At 37.3% G+C, this 19,582-nt stretch overlaps 2 protein-coding genes across 10 annotated transcripts in view; one reads left to right on the forward strand and one right to left on the reverse strand.

Moving 5' to 3' along the window:
• si:dkey-33c12.4 (uncharacterized protein LOC560112 homolog) overlaps window positions 1-12,648 on the reverse strand; it is a 37,601-nt gene extending 24,953 nt beyond the window's left edge. For 2 of the 6 annotated variants that reach the window (XR_009804159.1, XM_061886534.1), the window contains exons 1-7: window positions 12,475-12,648; window positions 12,234-12,286; window positions 5,844-5,910; window positions 5,623-5,756; window positions 1,168-1,251; window positions 1,034-1,084; window positions 837-965 (exon numbers count right to left, since the gene is read on the reverse strand). Coding sequence is in view for 5 of the 6 variants with exons in the window: in XM_061886534.1 (XP_061742518.1) it covers window positions 837-965; window positions 1,034-1,084; window positions 1,168-1,251; window positions 5,623-5,756; window positions 5,844-5,910; window positions 12,234-12,286; window positions 12,475-12,628 (672 nt within the window). In the remaining variant the exon portion in view is untranslated. Of the gene's footprint in view, window positions 1-836; window positions 966-1,033; window positions 1,085-1,167; window positions 1,252-5,622; window positions 5,757-5,843; window positions 5,926-12,233; window positions 12,287-12,474 lie in introns of those variants that run through there. The other 4 variants (XM_061886535.1, XM_061886537.1, XM_061886538.1 and 1 more) reach the window with 4 other exon arrangements.
• Window positions 1-19,582, forward strand: part of alms1 (ALMS1 centrosome and basal body associated protein) — a 172,784-nt gene that overhangs the window by 113,088 nt on the left and 40,114 nt on the right. The gene's annotated exons all lie outside the window — the stretch shown is intronic.

Below are 19,582 nucleotides of genomic sequence, written 5' to 3' on the forward strand. Positions count from 1 at the left end.
GTTTTAGTGAAGATTGACGATCGATCATTTTTAGGTCTATTTTTGTTTTTTTAATGCCTAGCTGGCGATCCATTGACACACCCTTTACACCACACAATCTGTGAACACTGTGAACCCACACCAAACAAGAATGACAAACACATTTCGGGGAGAACATCGGCACTGTAACACAACATAAACACAAAAGAACAAATACCCCGAATCCCATGCATCCCTAACTCTACACCCCCGCTAGCACCACCCCCCATCCCCCAACCCTGCCCTTCTCAAACAACGCACGGAGGGGGGATTTGGTGACATTCTATGGATTTCATGTGGTCCAAAACATTGAAAGCGACGTTTTAGTGAAGATTGACGATCGATCATTTTTAGGTCTATTTTTGTTTTTTTAATGCCTAGCTGGCGATCCATTGACACACCCTTTACACCACACAATCTGTGAACACTGTGAACCCACACCAAACAAGAATGACAAACACATTTCGGGGAGAACATCGGCACTGTAACGCAACATAAACACAAAAGAACAAATACCCAGAATCCCATGCATCCCTAACTCTACACCCCAGCTAGCACCACCCCCCCACCCCCAACCCTGCCCTTCTCAAACAACGCACGAAGGGGGGATTTGGTGACATTTTCTATTGATTTCATGTGGTCCAAAACATTGAAAGGGATGTTTTAGTGAAGATTGATGAACGATCATTTTTAGGTCTATTTTTTTAATGGCTAGCTGGCGATCCATTGACACAACCTCCGCGTTTGACTGCTAGCTCGCCATCGACGTAATGGGCACCCCTGGCCTAAACCAACAAGAATACAAAATCCACAAAAACCTTTCCCTGCGAGTGGTTTCCTTCTTCTTGATCCTCGCTACCCTCGTCGCCGGAATCGGCTTCGTGGTTGGGGGGAGCTTGCGCCCCAATTTCCTGGACAGCCTCCTGGGGTTCGCCTCTCTCCGCCCCCTGAAGTGGTCCCAAAAATGGTAAAAGGTCCTCTTCTCTGCTGCCGTGGAAAAACGATCTCGACTTACGTCCGAAATGTTCCTGCTCACCTTTTCCAAGCGCTTCTTCTCGTTTCTGCGCTGCTGGCACAAAGAGGACCGTTGGCAGGAAAATGCTTCAAAGATGGTGTCACGGTTTGGAAAAAAAAATACAAAATACCTACCAGTTTCTTTCGCTTGTTCCTCGCGCTTTTACTCTCACGTTGTTTCTGCTCTATGAGCGCTTGCTTTGCGTGTTTCTCTTCTTCCTAAAAGGAAAGTATGCAATGTGGTCATACGGTCTATGTTTCTGTAAGCCGTGCTAAAAACATCTTGACAGATTTTTGAGCGCCGTGTGTAATGTTTAATATTCCCCATTGGAACATTTCAAGTGTTGGCGTTTACTCGCGTCATATTGCAGTCTACGTGTATCTCGTATGTGTGGCTGCCATCTACTGGTCACACTTACCATTACGCCATTTGCCAAATAAAATTGCTTCGAGGTCAGTTAGCACAACCGGAATCATGCCGTACATTAGGCGTACTGTTGATTTTTGAAAAATGAGATTTTCTTATTTAAACGGGGATAGCAGGTCCATTCTGTGTCATTCTTGATCATTTCGCCATATTGCCATATTTTTGCTGAAAGGATTTAGTAGAGAACATCGAGGAGAAAGTTCGCAACTTTTGGTCGCTAATAAAAAAGCCTTGCCTGTACCGGAAGTAGCGTGACATCACGGGTTGTGGAGCTCCTCACATCTGAACATTGTTTACAATCATGGCCACCAGCAGCCAGAGCGATTCGGACCGAGAAAGCCACGATTTCCCCATTAATTTGAGCAAGGATGAAAGATTCGTGGATGAGAAAAGTTAGAGTGAAGGACTAGAAAGAAAAAAAAAAAAAAGACTATACAGTGGGAGCGATTCATATGTTATTAGACAAATTTACTAGGATAATTCTGGAAAATCCCTTATCTGCTTATTGTGTTACTAGTGTTTTAGTGAGATTATAGGGTCGTACCTGTAAAACCTGCACCTTTCTTCAGCCCCAGTCGACGGGTGGTGGCGAAGCCCACCCTCTTCGAAACACGATCTCTCGAAATGATCGCCGCATAATACACTGTACTTTGTGTGTGTGGTCCAATCCAACCGTGTTCGCTTGACCGCTCTGTTCCATAGTAAAGCTTCGCCGTCCTCTTTCGGGAATGTAAACAAGGAAACACCGGCTGTGTTTGTGTTGCTAAAGGCGGCCACCTACAGCTTTCTTCTTTGACGTCTCCATTATTCATTGAACAAATTGCAAAAGATTCAGCAACACAGATGTCCATAACACTGTCATCATACCGCGACGTTCTAGCATGATACTTCCGCGCGAAATTTAAAATTGCAATTTAGTAAACTAAAAAGGCCGTATTGGCATGTGTTGCAATGTTAATATTTCATGATTGATATATAAACTATCAGACTATGTGGTTGGTAGTACTGGGTTTCAGTAGGCCTTTAAGTGCGCCTTATAGTCCGATATGACGTTAAAGTGCATCCGGCAGTGGAGGCTCCTCTATGGAGTCTTGGGGCACTAGGAGGTTAACCCCTTTCCTAGGGGTGTAACAGTACGTGTATTTGTATTGAACCGTTTCGGTACGGGGGTTTCGGTTCGGTTTGGAGGTGTACCAAACGAGTACACGTGCTAGCAGCGACCGGGCTAGGACAACATGTAAAAGCCCGAGCTGGAAGACCCTCCTGCCTCGTTAAGATCTCCTGTTTGGGAACACTATGGCTGCGCGACACGTCAAACATGTGTTGCACCTTTCCTGCTTCCGACTCCCAGACCGTAGTCGAGGAGCACAGGGGAGACACTCCTCCAGGGCTGATGTATTCTCGGGGGCAACACCCTTCACTCTACCCGGCAGTGGGTCTCCACAGCTCCGGACTCCAGGGTAAATGAAGAGTCCGATGATTAGTTGCAAATGGTGGCTTTATTGAGGTCTTGCACACAGCCATTATCCAACAAAACACTAGCCAATCCCCGCACTCATGCTACCGCTCCCTCTCCTGTCTCGCCCACACACTCCCCTCACATACTGTCACATATTAAAGGGCCACATATAACCCATTTGAAGTGTCACCACCGCATTTAAGCAGCCTCTCCTCGGCAAGTCAGGCAGGGCTAAAGCAATAACACATTTTTTAATAGCTGCAGATTTAAGTCCATATTGCATTAAAAAGTAAATTTTGACCCACTTCTATGGTGGAAGAACAATGAGCCCATATATCCCCTTACTGCCAAGTTAGCCACGCTGGGGGGGGGGAAGAAAAGTTAATCTGAGACTGAGTTGACTTGAAACGGTTTAATGTTGCACATTTTATATGAGCAACAACTTGAGGCAGTTTATTAATGTTGATTAACGGGGACCCCGACTTAAACATGTTGAAAAACTTATTGGGGTGTTCCCATTTAGTGGTCAATTGTACGGAATATGTACTGCACTTTATATGCAGAAAAGTTTTGTCAAGAAACCATTCTGAGCCTTATCTTACTTAGTTTTTACGCAATGGACCCTGTGTGTATATGTATGTTATGCCATTGTTTACAACTTCGGTAAATAAATAACCGAAAAATGTATATTTTGTTGTTTTCTTACTGTACCGAGAATTAACCGAACCGTGACCTCTAAACCGAGGTGCGTACCGAACCGAAATTTTTGTGTACCGTTACACCCCAACCCTTTACTAGGGTTACCCCAGGTGGCCCTTGGCAAAGGCCTAGTGCCTGACTACGGTGAAGATCTCAACGGCGGAACAGGCGGAAGACGGTAGGATAGGATAGGATAGATCTTTATTGCACAAGTACAACGAAATTTAATTTTCGGCACAGTCCTTCTAAGAGCAGACATATGACCAAGACGAGACCGCCAACGGATTAGCCACTTACGGCGCTCCTTAAAAAGGTGAGAAAAGGGTGACATTGGGGGAGGGGGAGTAAAAAAAATATCAGTCCAAGGCTAGACCCTCAGTAAGGGTCCAGACTGAGTCCAATGAAAAAACCTCATAGCATGGCACACATTAAAAATGGTACGTACGTCACACCAACTTGCAACAGAGGGAGGGGTGGGTTTGAGGAGACACCGCTGCCGCTATATAACACTGCTCAGCCATCCACGGCCCCAGAGGAATTAAACGGTGGTGAAGGCGTTGATTCCAGGGAACTTGGGAGAGATGATGAAATGTTTTTATATGACTGAGGCCGATCTCAAAGTTCGTCCACAGGTGTTGTTGACAAAAAGGAAGGTCAAAAGCGTCCATCTTTGAGGAGTCCTCGGGAGAGTTTCTTCAGAACAAGCCTGTTCCTGATTGTGTCAAGGCCATTTGAGGGAGTCAAAGCGTAGATTAAGAACTTGTTTTTCTTCGAGTGACTTATCTTCTGTTTGTTCATGCTGGATTTCTTCAATTCCAATTGAATTATTCCTTTTCCGCAAGCTTTTCCAAGATGAGATCCATTTTGCGATTTAACTCAGAAATCGCCCCAGACTGTTCCCACAGCCCGACCCGATCTTTCCATTGCGTTGAACAGCCGTTGGATTAAGAAGCTTAAGAAGTTGTTTTTCTTCGAGAAGACAAAATAGTGACTTATCTTCTCTGTTTGTCCATGCTGGATTTCTTCAATTCCAATTGAATTATTCCTTTTCCGCAAGCTTTTCCAAGATGAGATCCATTTTGCGATTTAACTCAGAAATCGCCCCAGACTCTGTTCCCACAGCCCGACCCGATCCTTCCATTGCGTTGAACAGCCGTTGGATTAAGAAGATTAAGAAGTTGTTTTTCTTCGGGAAGACAAAATAGTGACTTATCTTCTCTGTTTGTTCATGCTGGATTTCTTCAATTCCAATGGAATTATTCCTTTTCCGCAAGCTTTTCCAAGATGAGATCCATTTTGCGATTTAACTCAGAAATCGCCCCAGACTGTGTTCCCACAGCCCGACCCGATCCTTCCATCGCGTTGAACAGCCGTTGGGCCTCTTGAGTGGCTGCCATCGTCTTCCGAATTTGTCGATACGCCAGAGCAATCAGCAAGTGCCCCACCATCACAGCTCCAAATAAGTAGAAGTCGTCAACGTCCTCGATGGAAAGGGCTGAGAGGCACATAATCTTCCATTTATCCCAAGAGTTTCTCACGTACCCCGCAGGAATGGTTCAGCCAGGCTCCCCCGAACCTCTTTTCCTAGTGCTGGTAGATGTGAGAACCACCAGAACGACTGGGATGGCGGATGAAGGCACGCCCAGTTTTGGGGAAATGACGACCCAAGACTTCAACGGTGGAACAAGCAGAGGATGGGATGGCGAAGGAAGGCTCCATGCCACTGGACCCTTACCCGGATCTGTCAAGGATGACTGTCTGTGCACCAGTCTCCCCACTTTACCCCCCTACCAGGAGGATCGTCATACTCTCTTCGAGTGACTGCCGATGATGACGATGAGTCCGAAAAATACGGTGCATTACTACTTATGAGGAAAATGGCTTTGTTTCTTTTGTACGACTCGGTCTCCGTCTGACCTTCTTCGGAATGGATTACGAGCGAAAACCGAGGTACGCCCGATACAAAAGAACATGTGTAGCGTGCTCATCAACATGAAACCAGTACCTCCTCGGTGAGTCGTCGTATTTGAGGATGTGGACCTAAAGGTTGCCCCGCAAAATGGTCGGAACACAACCAATCCTCTTCGTCGCTGTCATAATAGAAGCCCGGGGCGGGGGCCGATCTGTAAAAATCCAAACCTGCCAGACACGAACAAAGACAAGGTCAGGAAGACTCTGGACCTATTGGAAATAGAAATGTACCAGATGTTGCTGAAGGGGTCTTACCCAGTAATCTGAGGGTCAGAGCTTCCATGAAGAGGGAGCGTCCACTCCTTACGCCAAACATGGAACTCTAAGACAGGAGTTACTATTAAACAATGGGTATTTTTTTTTAGCTCTTCATCTAAATCCATGACCAATTTTGCACCATTCATGATAAAACCCCCAAAAAGTACAAACCCCGTTTCCATATGAGTTGGGAAATTGCGTTCGATGTAAATATAAACAGAATACAATGATTTGCAAATCCTTTTCAAGCCATATTCAGTTGAATATGCTACAAAGACAACATATTTGATGTTCAAACTCATAAACTTTTGTTGTTTTTCAAATACAATTAACTTTAGAATTTGATGTTGGGAAAGGTAGCAATAAATACTGATAAAGTTGAGGAATGCTCATCAAACACTTATTTGGAACATCCCACAGGTGTGCAGGCTAATTGGGAACAGGTGGGTGCCATGATTGGGTATAAAAGCAGCTTCCATGAAATGCTAAGTAATTCACAAACAACTGCCGAACAGTTTTAGAACAACATTTCTCAACGAGCTATTGCAAGGAATTTAGGGATTTTACCATCTACGGTCTGTAAAATCATCAAAATGTTCAGAGAATCTGGAGAAATCACTGCACGTAAGCGATGATATTACGGACCTTTGATCCCTGCACCGAAAACCGACATCGGTGTGTAAAGGATATCACCACATGGGCTCAGGAACACTTCATAAAACCACTGTCAGTCACTACATCTGTAAGTGCAAGTTAAAACTCTACTATGCAAAGCCAAGGGCTTCACGGTGGCAGAGGGGTTAGTGCGTCTGCCTCACAATACGAAGGTCCTGCAGTCCTGGGTTCAATTCCAGGCTGAGGATCTTTCGGTGTGGAGTTTGCATGTTCTCCCCGTGAATGCGTGGGTTCCCTCCGGGTACTCCGGCTTCCTCCCACTTCCAAAGACATGCACCTGGGGATAGGTTGATTGGCAACACTAAATTGGCCCTAGAATGTGAGTGTGAATGTTGTCTGTCTATCTGTGTTGGCCCTGCGACTTGTCCAGGGTGTACACCGCCTTCCGCCCGATTGTAGCTGGGATAGGCGCCAGCGCCCCCCGCGACCCCGAAAGGGAATAAGCGGCAGAAAATGGATGGATGGATGGATGGATGGATGGATGGATGGATGCAAAGCCAAACCCATTTATCAACAACACCCTGAAACGCCGCCGGTTTGGCTGGGCCCGAGCTCATCTAAGATGGACTGATGCAAAGTGGAAAAGTGTTCTGTGGTCTGACGAGTCCACATTTCAAATTATATTTGGAAACAGAGGACGTTGTGTCCTCTAGAACAAAGAGGAAAATAACCATTCAGATTGTTCTAGGCGCAAAGTTCAAAAGCCAACATCTGTGATGGTATGGGGGTGCATTAGTGCCCAAGGCATGGGTAACTTACACATCTGTGAAGGCACCATTAATGCTGAAAGGTCCATACAGGTTTTGGAGCAACATATGTTGTCATCCAAGCAACGTTATCATGGACGCCCCTGCTTATTTCAGCAAGACAATGCCAAGCCACGTGTTGCAACAGCGTGGCTTTGTAGTAAAAGAGTGCGGGTACTTTACTGGCCCGCCTGCAGTCCACACCTGTCTCCCATGGAAAATGTGTGAAGCGTAAAATCCAACAGCGGAGACCCCGGACTGTTGAAGGACTGAAGCTCTACATAAAACAAGAATGGGAAAGAATTCCACTTTCAAAGCTTCAACAATTAGTTTCCTCAGTTCCCAAACGTTTATTGAGTGTTGTTCAAAGAAAAGGTGATGTAACACAGTGGTGAACATGCCCTTTCCCAACTACTTTGGCACGTGTTGCAGCCATGAAATTCTATAAAGTTTATGAGTTTGAACATCAAATATGTTGTCTTTGTAGCATATTCAACTGAATATGGCTTGAAAAGGATTTGCAAATCATTGTATTCTGTTTATATTTACATCTAACACAATTTCGCAACTCATATGGAAACGGGGTTTGTAATTAGTTACTAGGATCATCTAATTAGTTACTATGGTCATGTGTCAGGTTCACACACGGATGACATTTATCAAACAAGACAAGAAGCAAGGAATTAAACTAAGATAGAAAAAAATTTGGCTCAATTGAGGAGTGTCGTGGAAATTTCTTAAAGACGATCCTTCAGTGACAAATAGCTTTAAAATGATTTATTAAAGTAACAAACAAATAATAACAAGCTTTGAAAAGCGAGACCAAACCAGAACGACACATCCGTTCGTTCCAGCTTGTTCTAACTCCTTTAGAATTTGACATGACAATTATACATTCTCAGAAATCCCACCCTCCATGCTCATTTACATACAGTACACCAGTGGAATGAATACCCAAAGTCCTGTGAAGAAGGAGAGGGTGTCGTTTGCCCAGAAAGGGGGGGTTCACTCAGGAAAGGGGAACAATTTAGCTCTGTTGGGGGTCAAGAATAAATGACACATATGCCCAGGTCAACTAAAGTCCACATGTTACATCAAAGACACAGGAGAAAGAGCCCAATCAGATTAGAGGCCTCTTGCAGATCGTCACATTCCTAAACCTAATAAACAACCTTTGGTACCCAGTTCAAAGAACATCATCTATTTAAACAAGTATAAGTCATTTTGCTATCACAGGAGAAACGCGTGTACACTTGTACAGTGTCGTCCCACGCTCTGACGAAAGATTGTACGCCTCTTCTTTTATTTGGACTTTCCCTGATTACATGGCAACAGCTGTTTCTAAGGGAAGGGGGTCATAAACGGCCATCGTCTCTGGTTACAGAACAGTTAAAAGAAAAGGTTGTGAAACAGTTCAAAGAAAAGAGGCCCCTGGAGGGGAGTCGGGTCTTGCTTCCTCTTCGCTTGGTAGTTCTTGGGTCAAGACAATATCTTGTGGCATTTGTATGTTGTCAATATTCAGTGTTTTATCCTTCGTAGTTAATATTGCAAATCCCACATTCTTTGTTTTCATGTACATTCTGGGTGTCCCATTCAGTAAAAAAAAATGTAAAATTCCATTCCGTTTTAAGGCGGTCTGTCATAACGTTTTTAGCATTCAAGACTTGCTTATTTTATTGTCATTAACATTTGATTTTTACTGTACAGATAAGAACAACATTTTGTTGCATTAGCTGCTTGTAGTGTCAGATAAAGGAGCAAAACAGTGCAGATAGTAATACCGTATTTCCTTGAATTGTTGCCGGGGCGCTAATTAACTTAAAATGTACTGCTTACCAAAGGCATGCGGTAAATTTAGGCCTGTGCTTATAAATTTGAGTGTGATGTAACATTTAATTAAAAAAACGTTATTACTTATAAATGAAGTCCATGCACAGCTCCTTCTGCTCAAAAGCATCGATTATCTTTCTTCGGTTTTAAAAGTCTCTCTGTCTCGATGGAGATCTTCCTTTATTACCTCCTGCTTCCATTGAAAGTCCAGTTTAGAAAAACTGTTTTATTTTAGATATGTAATCCTCCATGTTAAAACACGCTGCTCACTCTTGTCACTTCTTCTGCAGCCAAGTAGTCGCAAGAAGGATCACTAGCGCCCTCTACCAACAGGAGGCGGGAGTCATTTAATGACTCATATTTGACACACGCAGCTACGGTATATTAATAAAACACAGCTGCTTACTGTTCTTTTTAGCATATTTAATAGCTTGGACCTTAAATCCTACTGAATAGCTCTTAATCTTCTTCCCTTTATGCAATTTCAAATGATTGAAATCAGCCTCCTCCATTTTGAAAATGATGACAGGTGAAGTGTCACTTGTGACGTGACGAGTTTGACCCGGTGGAAATTCTAGGCATATGCTAATTATTTGGCGAAACGGGTTTGACCCGGCGGAAATTCTAGACATGCGCTAATAAAAATAATATTTTGCGAAACGAGTTTGACGCCTAGAATTGAAACTTTATATTCCGTACAATTGACCACTAAATGGTAACACCCCAATAGGTTTTTCAATTTGTTTAAGTCGGGGTCCACGTTAACCAATTCATGGAAAGGATTTGTATTAGTGTTTCTAAAAAATCAGATCTACCGGCCCCCGGACACATTTTTTTTTCTCTAAATGTGCCCCCCTCCCCTCGAGTCAAAATAACTGCCCAGGCCTGAGTTATATTACAGCAAGTTATTTATCAAATTGTAAAATGTATAAAGGAAAATAGATTTTATAGTAAGAAACAACAAACTATACGACCATGAATTGATTGACGAGGACCCCGATTTGAACAAGTTCCATCCGTTAATTTCCTACCGCTTTCCCGTTGGGGTTGCAGGGGGGCGCTGGTGGCTATCTCAGCTACAACCGGGCGGAAGGCGGTGCACACCCTGGACATGTCACCACCTCATTGCAGGTGTTAAATGAGTTGAAAAACTTCTTGGGGTTTTACCATTTAGTGGTCAATTGTACGGATTATCTACTGATAAAAGTTTCAATCAATCAAAATAGATTTTACAGTTAAAAAAACAACTATAGTACCGTTTTTCCATTTAAAGCAGGGGTAGGGAACCTTTGGCTCTAGAGCCAAATGTGGGTCTTTTGATGACTGCATCTGGCTCTCGGATAAATCTGAGCTGACGTTGCTCAACACGATAAGTAATGAATAATTCCACTTGTAATCACAGTGTTAAAAATATAAATTATTCTCATGCATTTTTAATCCGTCCATCCGTTCCCTACCGCGCCTGTTCAAGAAGTTGCGTCAATGGTAAGAAGTTATTTATTCATTATTGGTTAGTGTGGGGCTTGCCCTCCTGGGGGTTCTTCAGACCCCCAAGCACCGACATGAGAGCCTGTTTCAGGGTTGCAATATTGTTTTATTTTTCAATAAATCTCTCAGTTTTCCAGCAATTGTATTTCCAGCCCCAACCCCGTCCCTCCTCCTGGCTGCTGCTTATAACAGAGCGACAGGTGATTGGATAAAAAGGCCCAGGTGGGCCATCCACGCACCTGTTGCTGCAGGCCCGCGGGCCACGCCCCCGCCACAGTTAGCTTCAGAATAACAATTACAAAGAATAAGAGACCTATTATACTCTAGAAATGTTGGTTTTACTTAAAAATGTACGCTTTTAATTGTGTTCAGTGTTAAAAAAAATATATGGCTCTTACGGAAATATATTTCAAAATATTTGTTTCCCGATTTCCTGATTTAGAGTAATGTGCTTTAAGCTTCCTCTTGTGTTAGCTTTCTGTTACCATCTCTTATGTTAAGGGGTCGGTTTTGACCCATGTCTTAAATCAGCTGTAAAATACACTAAAAACAATGATCTATCATCCAATTTGTTTCTCATCTCTTGGTGACCTCGTTAGGCTTCCTTATCCTTGAAAATATTGGTTTTAATATTTTTGGTTTGGGCCATTGGGCCTTTTTTTGTTGATTTCAATTTTTAAAAATGGTAAAACGAACCTCAAGAGAATCATATAAATTAAAAAAAAGGTTTTTGTGTTACCTAACTATTACTAGGCGGCATTAGAACACATCTCTTAAATAAATGTGTTTTATTTATTTTTTTATTTTAAGAATTTCAACTATAGTAACATCTATGGTGTTACGGGTCAATTTCGACCCATATATATTTACTTCAAGAAAAAGGCTAATACGTATTTTTTTCAGCAACAGAAATCCAACATCAAACAACCAACAACCAATCAAGCAAATGAAACCAAGAGAAATAGATTACTAGTTCCAAAAGTAATAAAAAAACAAAATCAGAGTGGCAAAAAGTGACACTTTTAATGTCCGTCTTTTGTTTGTTTTAGTACAGGATAACAAGGTCAAATGAGAATCCACTAAAGCTCACATGATTGGCTGTCAGTGTGTTCAGTTTTGGCTCTTATCTTATTTTTAGAACCGGGTCGAAACCGACCCTAACAACACCAAGGGCATAATTTCTACCAGAGCATTTTATAATTTAGTGAAAAAAATTAAAATGTTTTATTTTGTTGACAAAGAGGTTCCTGACAAAGTCAAAAAGCTTTGAAGCAAAAAAAATAAATGTATGTGGTGTTTTTATGCATTTAAAAACTAAAATGGGTCGAAGGTTTAAAAAAAAAAAAAAAAAAGAATTTTAGGTGAAGTTTGTTATTTACTGAAAATATTTTTTTATTGTTACAAATATAATAACAAACGCGCAGCAATTAATTTTATAATACGAGCTGCTTTCTTCTCTTCCTTAGAATTTGTAGACTCCTCTTACTAATGACTCAGCTTCACCAGTTGATTCCTTGGAATAGAAACTTACCGGCCTCGAATATTACAATGGGTAATTGTGACTGGAAAAAATCCAATTGGATGATACAGGATGTGAGTGTGATACCGTGTTTGATATCAGATAATAGTAGAGGTGACATGTACTCACTTGGCTGCTCATAGCTGATGACATTTCTCTAAATGCGAGCCTCTGTGTGCGGCCTGAGGGGACAAAACAACAATAGAAAATGACTCATTTCGACATTTATGCAGTTATTGATCACGTGTTCAAGTCATGGTGCGTGACGTCACTGTACTATTGCGCAATAATCAACAGGAAATGAAACCGTCAACACTGCAATTCCCGGGAAATGGAAACCTAAGCCCCGGAAGTGAAATGTAAGACTTGCCTTTGTAATCATCATCACTTCTTCTTGCCATCTTGTTGCCGGTTGATTCTTTCCAGACTTTATTCCCGCGGCTCTGTTTGTGTTTGTTGCGTCTTGGCGGTTTGTTTGCCAAGCTCACTCGGGTGACCACGCCCCCGCGCTCCCCGGCCCGCATTTGATTGGTCGCTGCCAAGTCCTTTCTTCTTCTTCCTTTCTGGCTGGTCTCTCATGTAGTGCGCCACTTTTGCCCCCATCGGTGGCTGAGGGGAAATTATAATTATTATTATTATTTTTTTTTTAAATGTTTATTTATAAATGTCAACATTTACAAACAGTTGAGAAACAATAATCAAAATAAATCCAACAAAAGTATAAAACATTCCAAAAAATATTATTTTTATTTTTTTAAGGTTTATTTATAAATGTCAACATTTACAAACAGTTGAGAAACAATAATCAAAATAAATCAAACAACAGTATAAAACATTACAAAAAATATTATTATTATTTTTATTTTTTAAATGTTTATTTATAAATGTCAACATTTACAAACAGTTGAGAAACAATAATCAAAATAAATCCAACAAAAGTATAAAACATTACAAAAAATATTATTTTTATTTTTTTAAGGTTTATTTATAAATGTCAACATTTACAAACAGTTGAGAAACAATAATCAAAATAAATCCAACAAAAGTATAAAACATTACAAAAAATATTATTATTTTTATTTTTGTAAATGTTTATTTATAAATGTCAACATTTACAAACAGTTGAGAAACAATAATCAGAATAAATCCAACAACAGTATAAAACATTACAAAAAATATTATTTTTTTAAATATTTATTTATAAATTTCAACATTTACAAACAGTTGAGAAACAATAATCAAAATAAATCCAACAAAAGTATAAAACATTACAAAAAATATTATTATTTTTATTTTTGTTTTTTTAAATGTTTATTTATAAATTTCAACATTTACAAACAGTTGAGAAACAATAATCAAAATAAATCCAACAACAGTATAAAACATTACAAAAAATATTATTATTATTATGTTTATTTTTTTAAATGTTTATTTATAAATGTCAACATTTACAAACAGTTGAGAAACAATAATCAAAATAAATCCAACAACAGTATAAAACATTACAAAAAATATTATTATTATTATGTTTATTTTTTTAAATGTTTATTTATAAATGTCAACATTTACAAACCGTTGAAAAACTATCAAAATAAATCTAACAACAGTATAAAACATTACAAAAAATATCATTATTATTTTTATTTTTTTAAATGTTTATTTATAAATTTCAAAATTTACAAACAGTTGAGAAACAATAATCAAAATAAATCCAACAAAAGTATAAAACATTACAAAAATATTGTTATTTTTATTTTTGTAAACGTTTATTTATAAATGTCAACATTTACAAACAGTTGAGAAACAATAATCAAAATAAATCCAACAACAGTATAAACATTACAAAAAATATTATTATTATTTTTGTTTTTTTAAATGTTTATTTATAAATGTCAACATTTACAAACAGTTGAGAAACAATAATCAAAATAAATCCAACAACAGTATAAAACATTACAAAACATAAAAACAGTACAAAACGGTATAGTTAGCGGTATAGCTCGGTTGGTAGAACAGCCGTGCAGCAACTTGAGGGTTGCAGGTTCGATCCCCGCTTCCGCCTTCCTAGTCACTGCCGTTGTGTCCTTGGGCAAGACACTTTACCCACCTGCTCCCAGTGCCACCCACACTGCTTTAAATGTAACTTAGATATTGGGTTTCACTATGTAAAGCGCTTTGAGTAACTTGAAGAAAAATTGCTATATAAATATAATTCACTTCACTTCAAAACAGCGCCAGGGGGTTGTAAACTCAAAGTAACAAAAATAGAATACAATATATATATATATATATATATATATATATATAAAATAAACAAAGTGCAAATCAATAGGCTTTTTTAATTTTTTATTAGCTGGTTGCCACAACTTTAGACATCTTATAATTGACTTGATTGATTGATACTTTTATTAGTAGATTGCACAGTTCAGTATATATTCCCTACAATTAACCACTAAATGGTAACACCCCAATAAGTTTTTCAACTTGTTTAAGTCGGGGTCCACGTTAATCAATTCATGGTACAAATATATACTATCAGCATAATACAGTCATCACACAAGTTAATCATCATAGTATGTACATTACTTTTACACCTGTTGGGAGTGCATTCCACATTGATGTGGCATAGAAAGAGAATGACTTAAGACCTTTGTTAGATGGGAATCTGGGTTTAACGTGTTTTGTGGAGCTCCCCCTGGTGTTGTGGTTATGAAGTAGTTTGACATGTACGTCGGTGTAGCAGATTTTATAGACCAGGCTCAGTGCAAGTTGTTTGACTCTGTCCTCCACCCTGAGCCAGCCCACTTTGGAGAAGTGGGTTGGATTGAGGTGTGATCTGGGGTGGAGGTCTAAAAGTAACCCGACTAGCTTATTCTGGGATGTTTGGAGTCTAGTTGTGAGGGTTTTGGAGGTGCTGGGGTACCAGGAGGTGCAAGCGTAATGGAAGAAGGGTTGAATGAGAGTTCCCGCTAGAATCTTCAAGGTGCTTTTGTTGACCAGAGAGGAGATTCTGTAGAGCAGTGGTCCCCAACCTTTTTGTATCCGCGGGTGGGGGGGGGTTTCCTTTTTTTTTTTTTTTTTTCTTCGTCATGAAAAGGGAGATTTTTGTGGTTGGTGCACTAATTGTAAGTGTATATTGTGTTTTTGATGTTGATTTGCTAAAAAATAAAACAATTAAAAAATATATATATATATTGACAATTAAAAACAATTATAAAACAATTAAAAAAAAAAAAATATATATATATATTGTCATGAAAAAGGGACGTTTTTGTCATGAAAAAGGGAGTTTTTTGTGGTTAGTGCACTAATTGTAAGTGTATATTGTGTTTTTAATGTTGATTTGATAAAAAATAAAACAATTAAAAAAAATATATATATATTGACAATCAAAAACAATTATAAAACAATTAAAAAATATATATATATTGTCATGAAAAAGGGACATTTTTGTCATGAAAAAGGGAGTTTTTTGTGGTTAGTGCACTAATTGTAAGTGTATATTGTGTTTTTAATGTTGATTTGATAAAAAATAAAACAATTAAAAAATATATATATATATTGACAATTAAAAACAATTATAAAACAATTAAAAAATATATATATATTGTCATGAAAAAGGGACATTTTTGTCATGAAAAAGGGAGTTTTTTGTGGTTAGTGCACTAATTGTAAGTGTGTATTGTGTTTTTAATGTTGATTTGATAAAAAATAAAACAATTAAAAATATATATATATATATATTGACAATTAAAAACAATTATAAAACAATTAAAAAAAATATATATATATATTGTCATGAAAAAGGGACATTTTTGTCATGAAAAGGGGAGTTTTTGTGGTTGGTGCACTAATTGTAAGTGTATATTGTGTTTTTTTATGTTGATTTGATAAAAAATAAAACAATTAAAAAAATATATATATATTGACAATTAAAAACAATTATAAAACAATTAAAAATCTATATATATATATTGTCATGAAAAAGGGACGTTTTTGTCATGAAAAAGGGAGTTTTTTGTGGTTAGTGCACTAATTGTAAGTGTATATTGTGTTTTTAATGTTGATTTGATAAAAAATAAAACAATTAAAAAAAAAAATATATATATATATATTGACAATTAAAAACAATTATAAAACAATTAAAAAATATATATATATATATTGTCATGAAAAAGGGACATTTTTGTCATGAAAAAGGGAGTTTTTGTGGTTAGTGCACTAATTGTAAGTGTATATTGTGTTTTTTTATGTTGATTTGATAAAAAATAAAACAATTAAAAAAATATATATATATTGACAATTAAAAACAATTATAAAACAATTTAAAAAAATATATATACATATATTGTCATGAAAAAGGGAAGTTTTTGTCATGAAAAAGGGAGTTTTTTGTGGTTAGTGCACTAATTGTAAGTGTATATTGTGTTTTTTATGTTGATTTAATAAAAAATAAAAATAAATGTATTTTTTTTTTTTTTTTCAATAAAAATGAATAAAAATTCTTCTGCGGCCCGGTGGTTGGGGACCACTGCTGTAGAGGAATCTCGTTCTTTGGTTGACCTTTTTGATGACCTTGGTTGCCATTTTATCAGAGGAAAGATTAGCCTCTAGAATGGAAGCTAGGAAGGTGATCTCATCTTTCCTGGTGATAACAACTTTTTTCTCTTTCTTTTTTTTTCTTGTCATGAAAAAGGGACGTTTTTGTGGTTGGTGCACTAATTGTAAGTGTATATTGTGTTTTTTATGTTGATTTAATAAAAAAAAAATATATATATCTATATATATAGATATATATATTTTTTTTTTAAATAAAAATTAATAAAAAATTCTTCTGCGGCCCAGTACCAATCGGGCCACGGCCCGGTGGTTGGAGACCACTGCTAATAATCATCCCCCAAATTCCCCCCAGAAACGGATTAACTTGCTGGAATATAAAGACAATATAACATACATCCATAAACGTGGATGCATATGCAAAAGTGCAATATATTTATCTGTACAGTCATCTATTTATTTATATCTGCACATTATTGCTCTTTTATACTGCACTACAACCAGTTAATTAAACAAAATTGTGTTCTTATCTGTACTGTAAAGCTCACAGTTGAATAACAATAAATGGAAGTCAAAGTCTCAATCTTGAATGCTAAAAATGTCCTTAAAACGGAATGGAATTTTACATTTTTTTATTAAATGGGACACCCAGAATGTACATGAAAACAAAGAATGGGGGATTTACAAAATGAACTATGAAGGACAAAACACTGAATATTGACAACATATAAACGTCACCCCCCCTCTCTATCCAAATATTTTACAATCAAGTGAAACGCAACAAAAATGCAACAATCCATCCATCTTCTTCTGCTTATCCGGGGTCAGGTCGCGGGGGCAGCAGCCTAAGCAGGGAAGCTGTTCCTCTCCATGTGAAGGAGCAGCGGCTTCACCTTGAGTTCCTCCCGGATGACAGAACTGCTCACTCTATCTCTAAGGGAGAGACCCACCCGGCGTAGGAAACTCATTTTGGCCGTTTCTTGTCCTTTCGGTCATAATCCAAAGCTCATGACAGTGTGAAAGTCAGTGGTATTCAGTGAGGTAAGATCAGGGGTGTCCAAAGTGCGGCCCGGGGGCCATTTGCAGCCCGCGGGTAATTTTTTAACGGCCCTAAGCACATTCTAAAAATACGATTAAAAAAAAAAAACCCATAAAAAGTGGTATAAAAGAGTAAGCAGGTGAAATGTGACAAGAAAATGTTGCAATGTTGACTCTAATAACACAAAGCTTCTTTAAAAAAATAATAATTAATCAAAATCAATGTCACATTAAATATTCCACTTTGAGATATTTTGGGGGGAAAATGTTGCATATTTTGTGTTTGTCATATAAAAAACAAAGTTGTTGTTTTTTTTTTCCAAAGAAGGGCCTAAAAAGAACAAACAAAAAACATAAACAACAATAAAAGTTATAATTGACAGATGGATCTGAAGTTGATCTCAAGACGGTTGTGTTTAAAGTAAACAAAAAAAATATTTTATTTTTATTTTTAATGAGTAGGACTCTTGGATCCCCAATAATTTTAGTGCGATTTTTTTTGTGTCATTGCTAAAAAAATAATAACACATTGAAATCAATGGTGTTATGTGTTGACATTTTTAAGGCTCCAATTATTCTATAATCTCAAATATTCCACTTTAAAATTCTATTGGGGGAAACTATTGCATATTTTGTTTTGTTTTTTCCATTAAAAAACAGGGGTTTTTTTGGACAAAAAGGGAATACAATTTAAATCTTTAAAAACGTTATATTGACAGATGGACCTAATGTTGATCTAGATCAGGGGTCACCAACCTTTTTGAAAGCAAGAGCTACTTCTTGGGTACTGATTAATGCAAAGGGCTACCAGTTTGATACACACTTCAATAAATTGCCAGAAATAGCCAATTTGCTCAATTTACCTTTAATAAATAAATCTGTATATATATATATATAAAAATGGGTATTTCTGTCTGTCATTCCGTCGTACATTTTTTTTCCTTCTATGGAAGGTTTTTTTGTAGAGAATAAATGATGAAAAAAACACTTAATTGAACGTTTTAAAAGAGGAGAAAACACGAAAAAAATGAAATTTACATTTTGAAACATAGTTTATCTTCAATTTCGACTTTAAAATTCAAAATTCAACCGAAAAAAAAGAAGAGAAAAAAATAGCTAGTTTGAATCTTTTTGAAAAAATTTAAAAATAATTTAGGGAACATCATTAGTCATTTTTCCTGATTAAGATTATTTTTAGAATTTTGATGACATGTTTTAAATAGGTTAAAATCCAATCGGCTTTTTGTTAGAATATATAACAAATTGGACCAAGCTATATTTCTAACAAAGACAAATCATTATTTCTTCTAGATTTTCCAGAACAAAATTTTTAAAATAAATTCAAAAGACTTTAAAATATGATTTAAATCTGATTCTACAGATTTTCTAGATTTGCCAGAATATTTTTTTGAGTTTTAATCATAATAATTTTGAAGAAATATTTCACAAATATTCTTCATCGGAAAAACAGAAGCTAAAATGAAGAATTAAATTAAAATGTATTTATTATTCTTTACAATAATAAAAAAAAAAAAACTTGAACATTGATTTAAATTGTCAGGAAAGAAGAGGAAGGAATTTCAAAAGGTAAAAAGGTATATGTGTTTAAAATTCCTAAAATCATTTTTAAGGTTGTATTTTTTCTCTAAAATTGTCTTTCTGAAAGTTATAAGAAGCAAAGTAAAAAAAAAATAAATGAATTTATTTAAACAAGTGAAGACCAAGTCTTTAAATTTTTTTCTTGGATTTTCAAATTCTATTTGAGTTTTGTTTCTCTTAGAATTAAAAATGTCGAGCAAAGCGAGACCAGCTTGCTAGTAAATAAATACAATTGAAAAAATAGAGGCAGCTCACTGGTAAGTGCTGCTATTTGAGCTATTTTT

This window comes from Nerophis ophidion, linkage group LG24 (assembly GCF_033978795.1).
Source record: "Nerophis ophidion isolate RoL-2023_Sa linkage group LG24, RoL_Noph_v1.0, whole genome shotgun sequence".
Taxonomy (NCBI): Eukaryota; Metazoa; Chordata; class Actinopteri; order Syngnathiformes; family Syngnathidae; genus Nerophis; species Nerophis ophidion.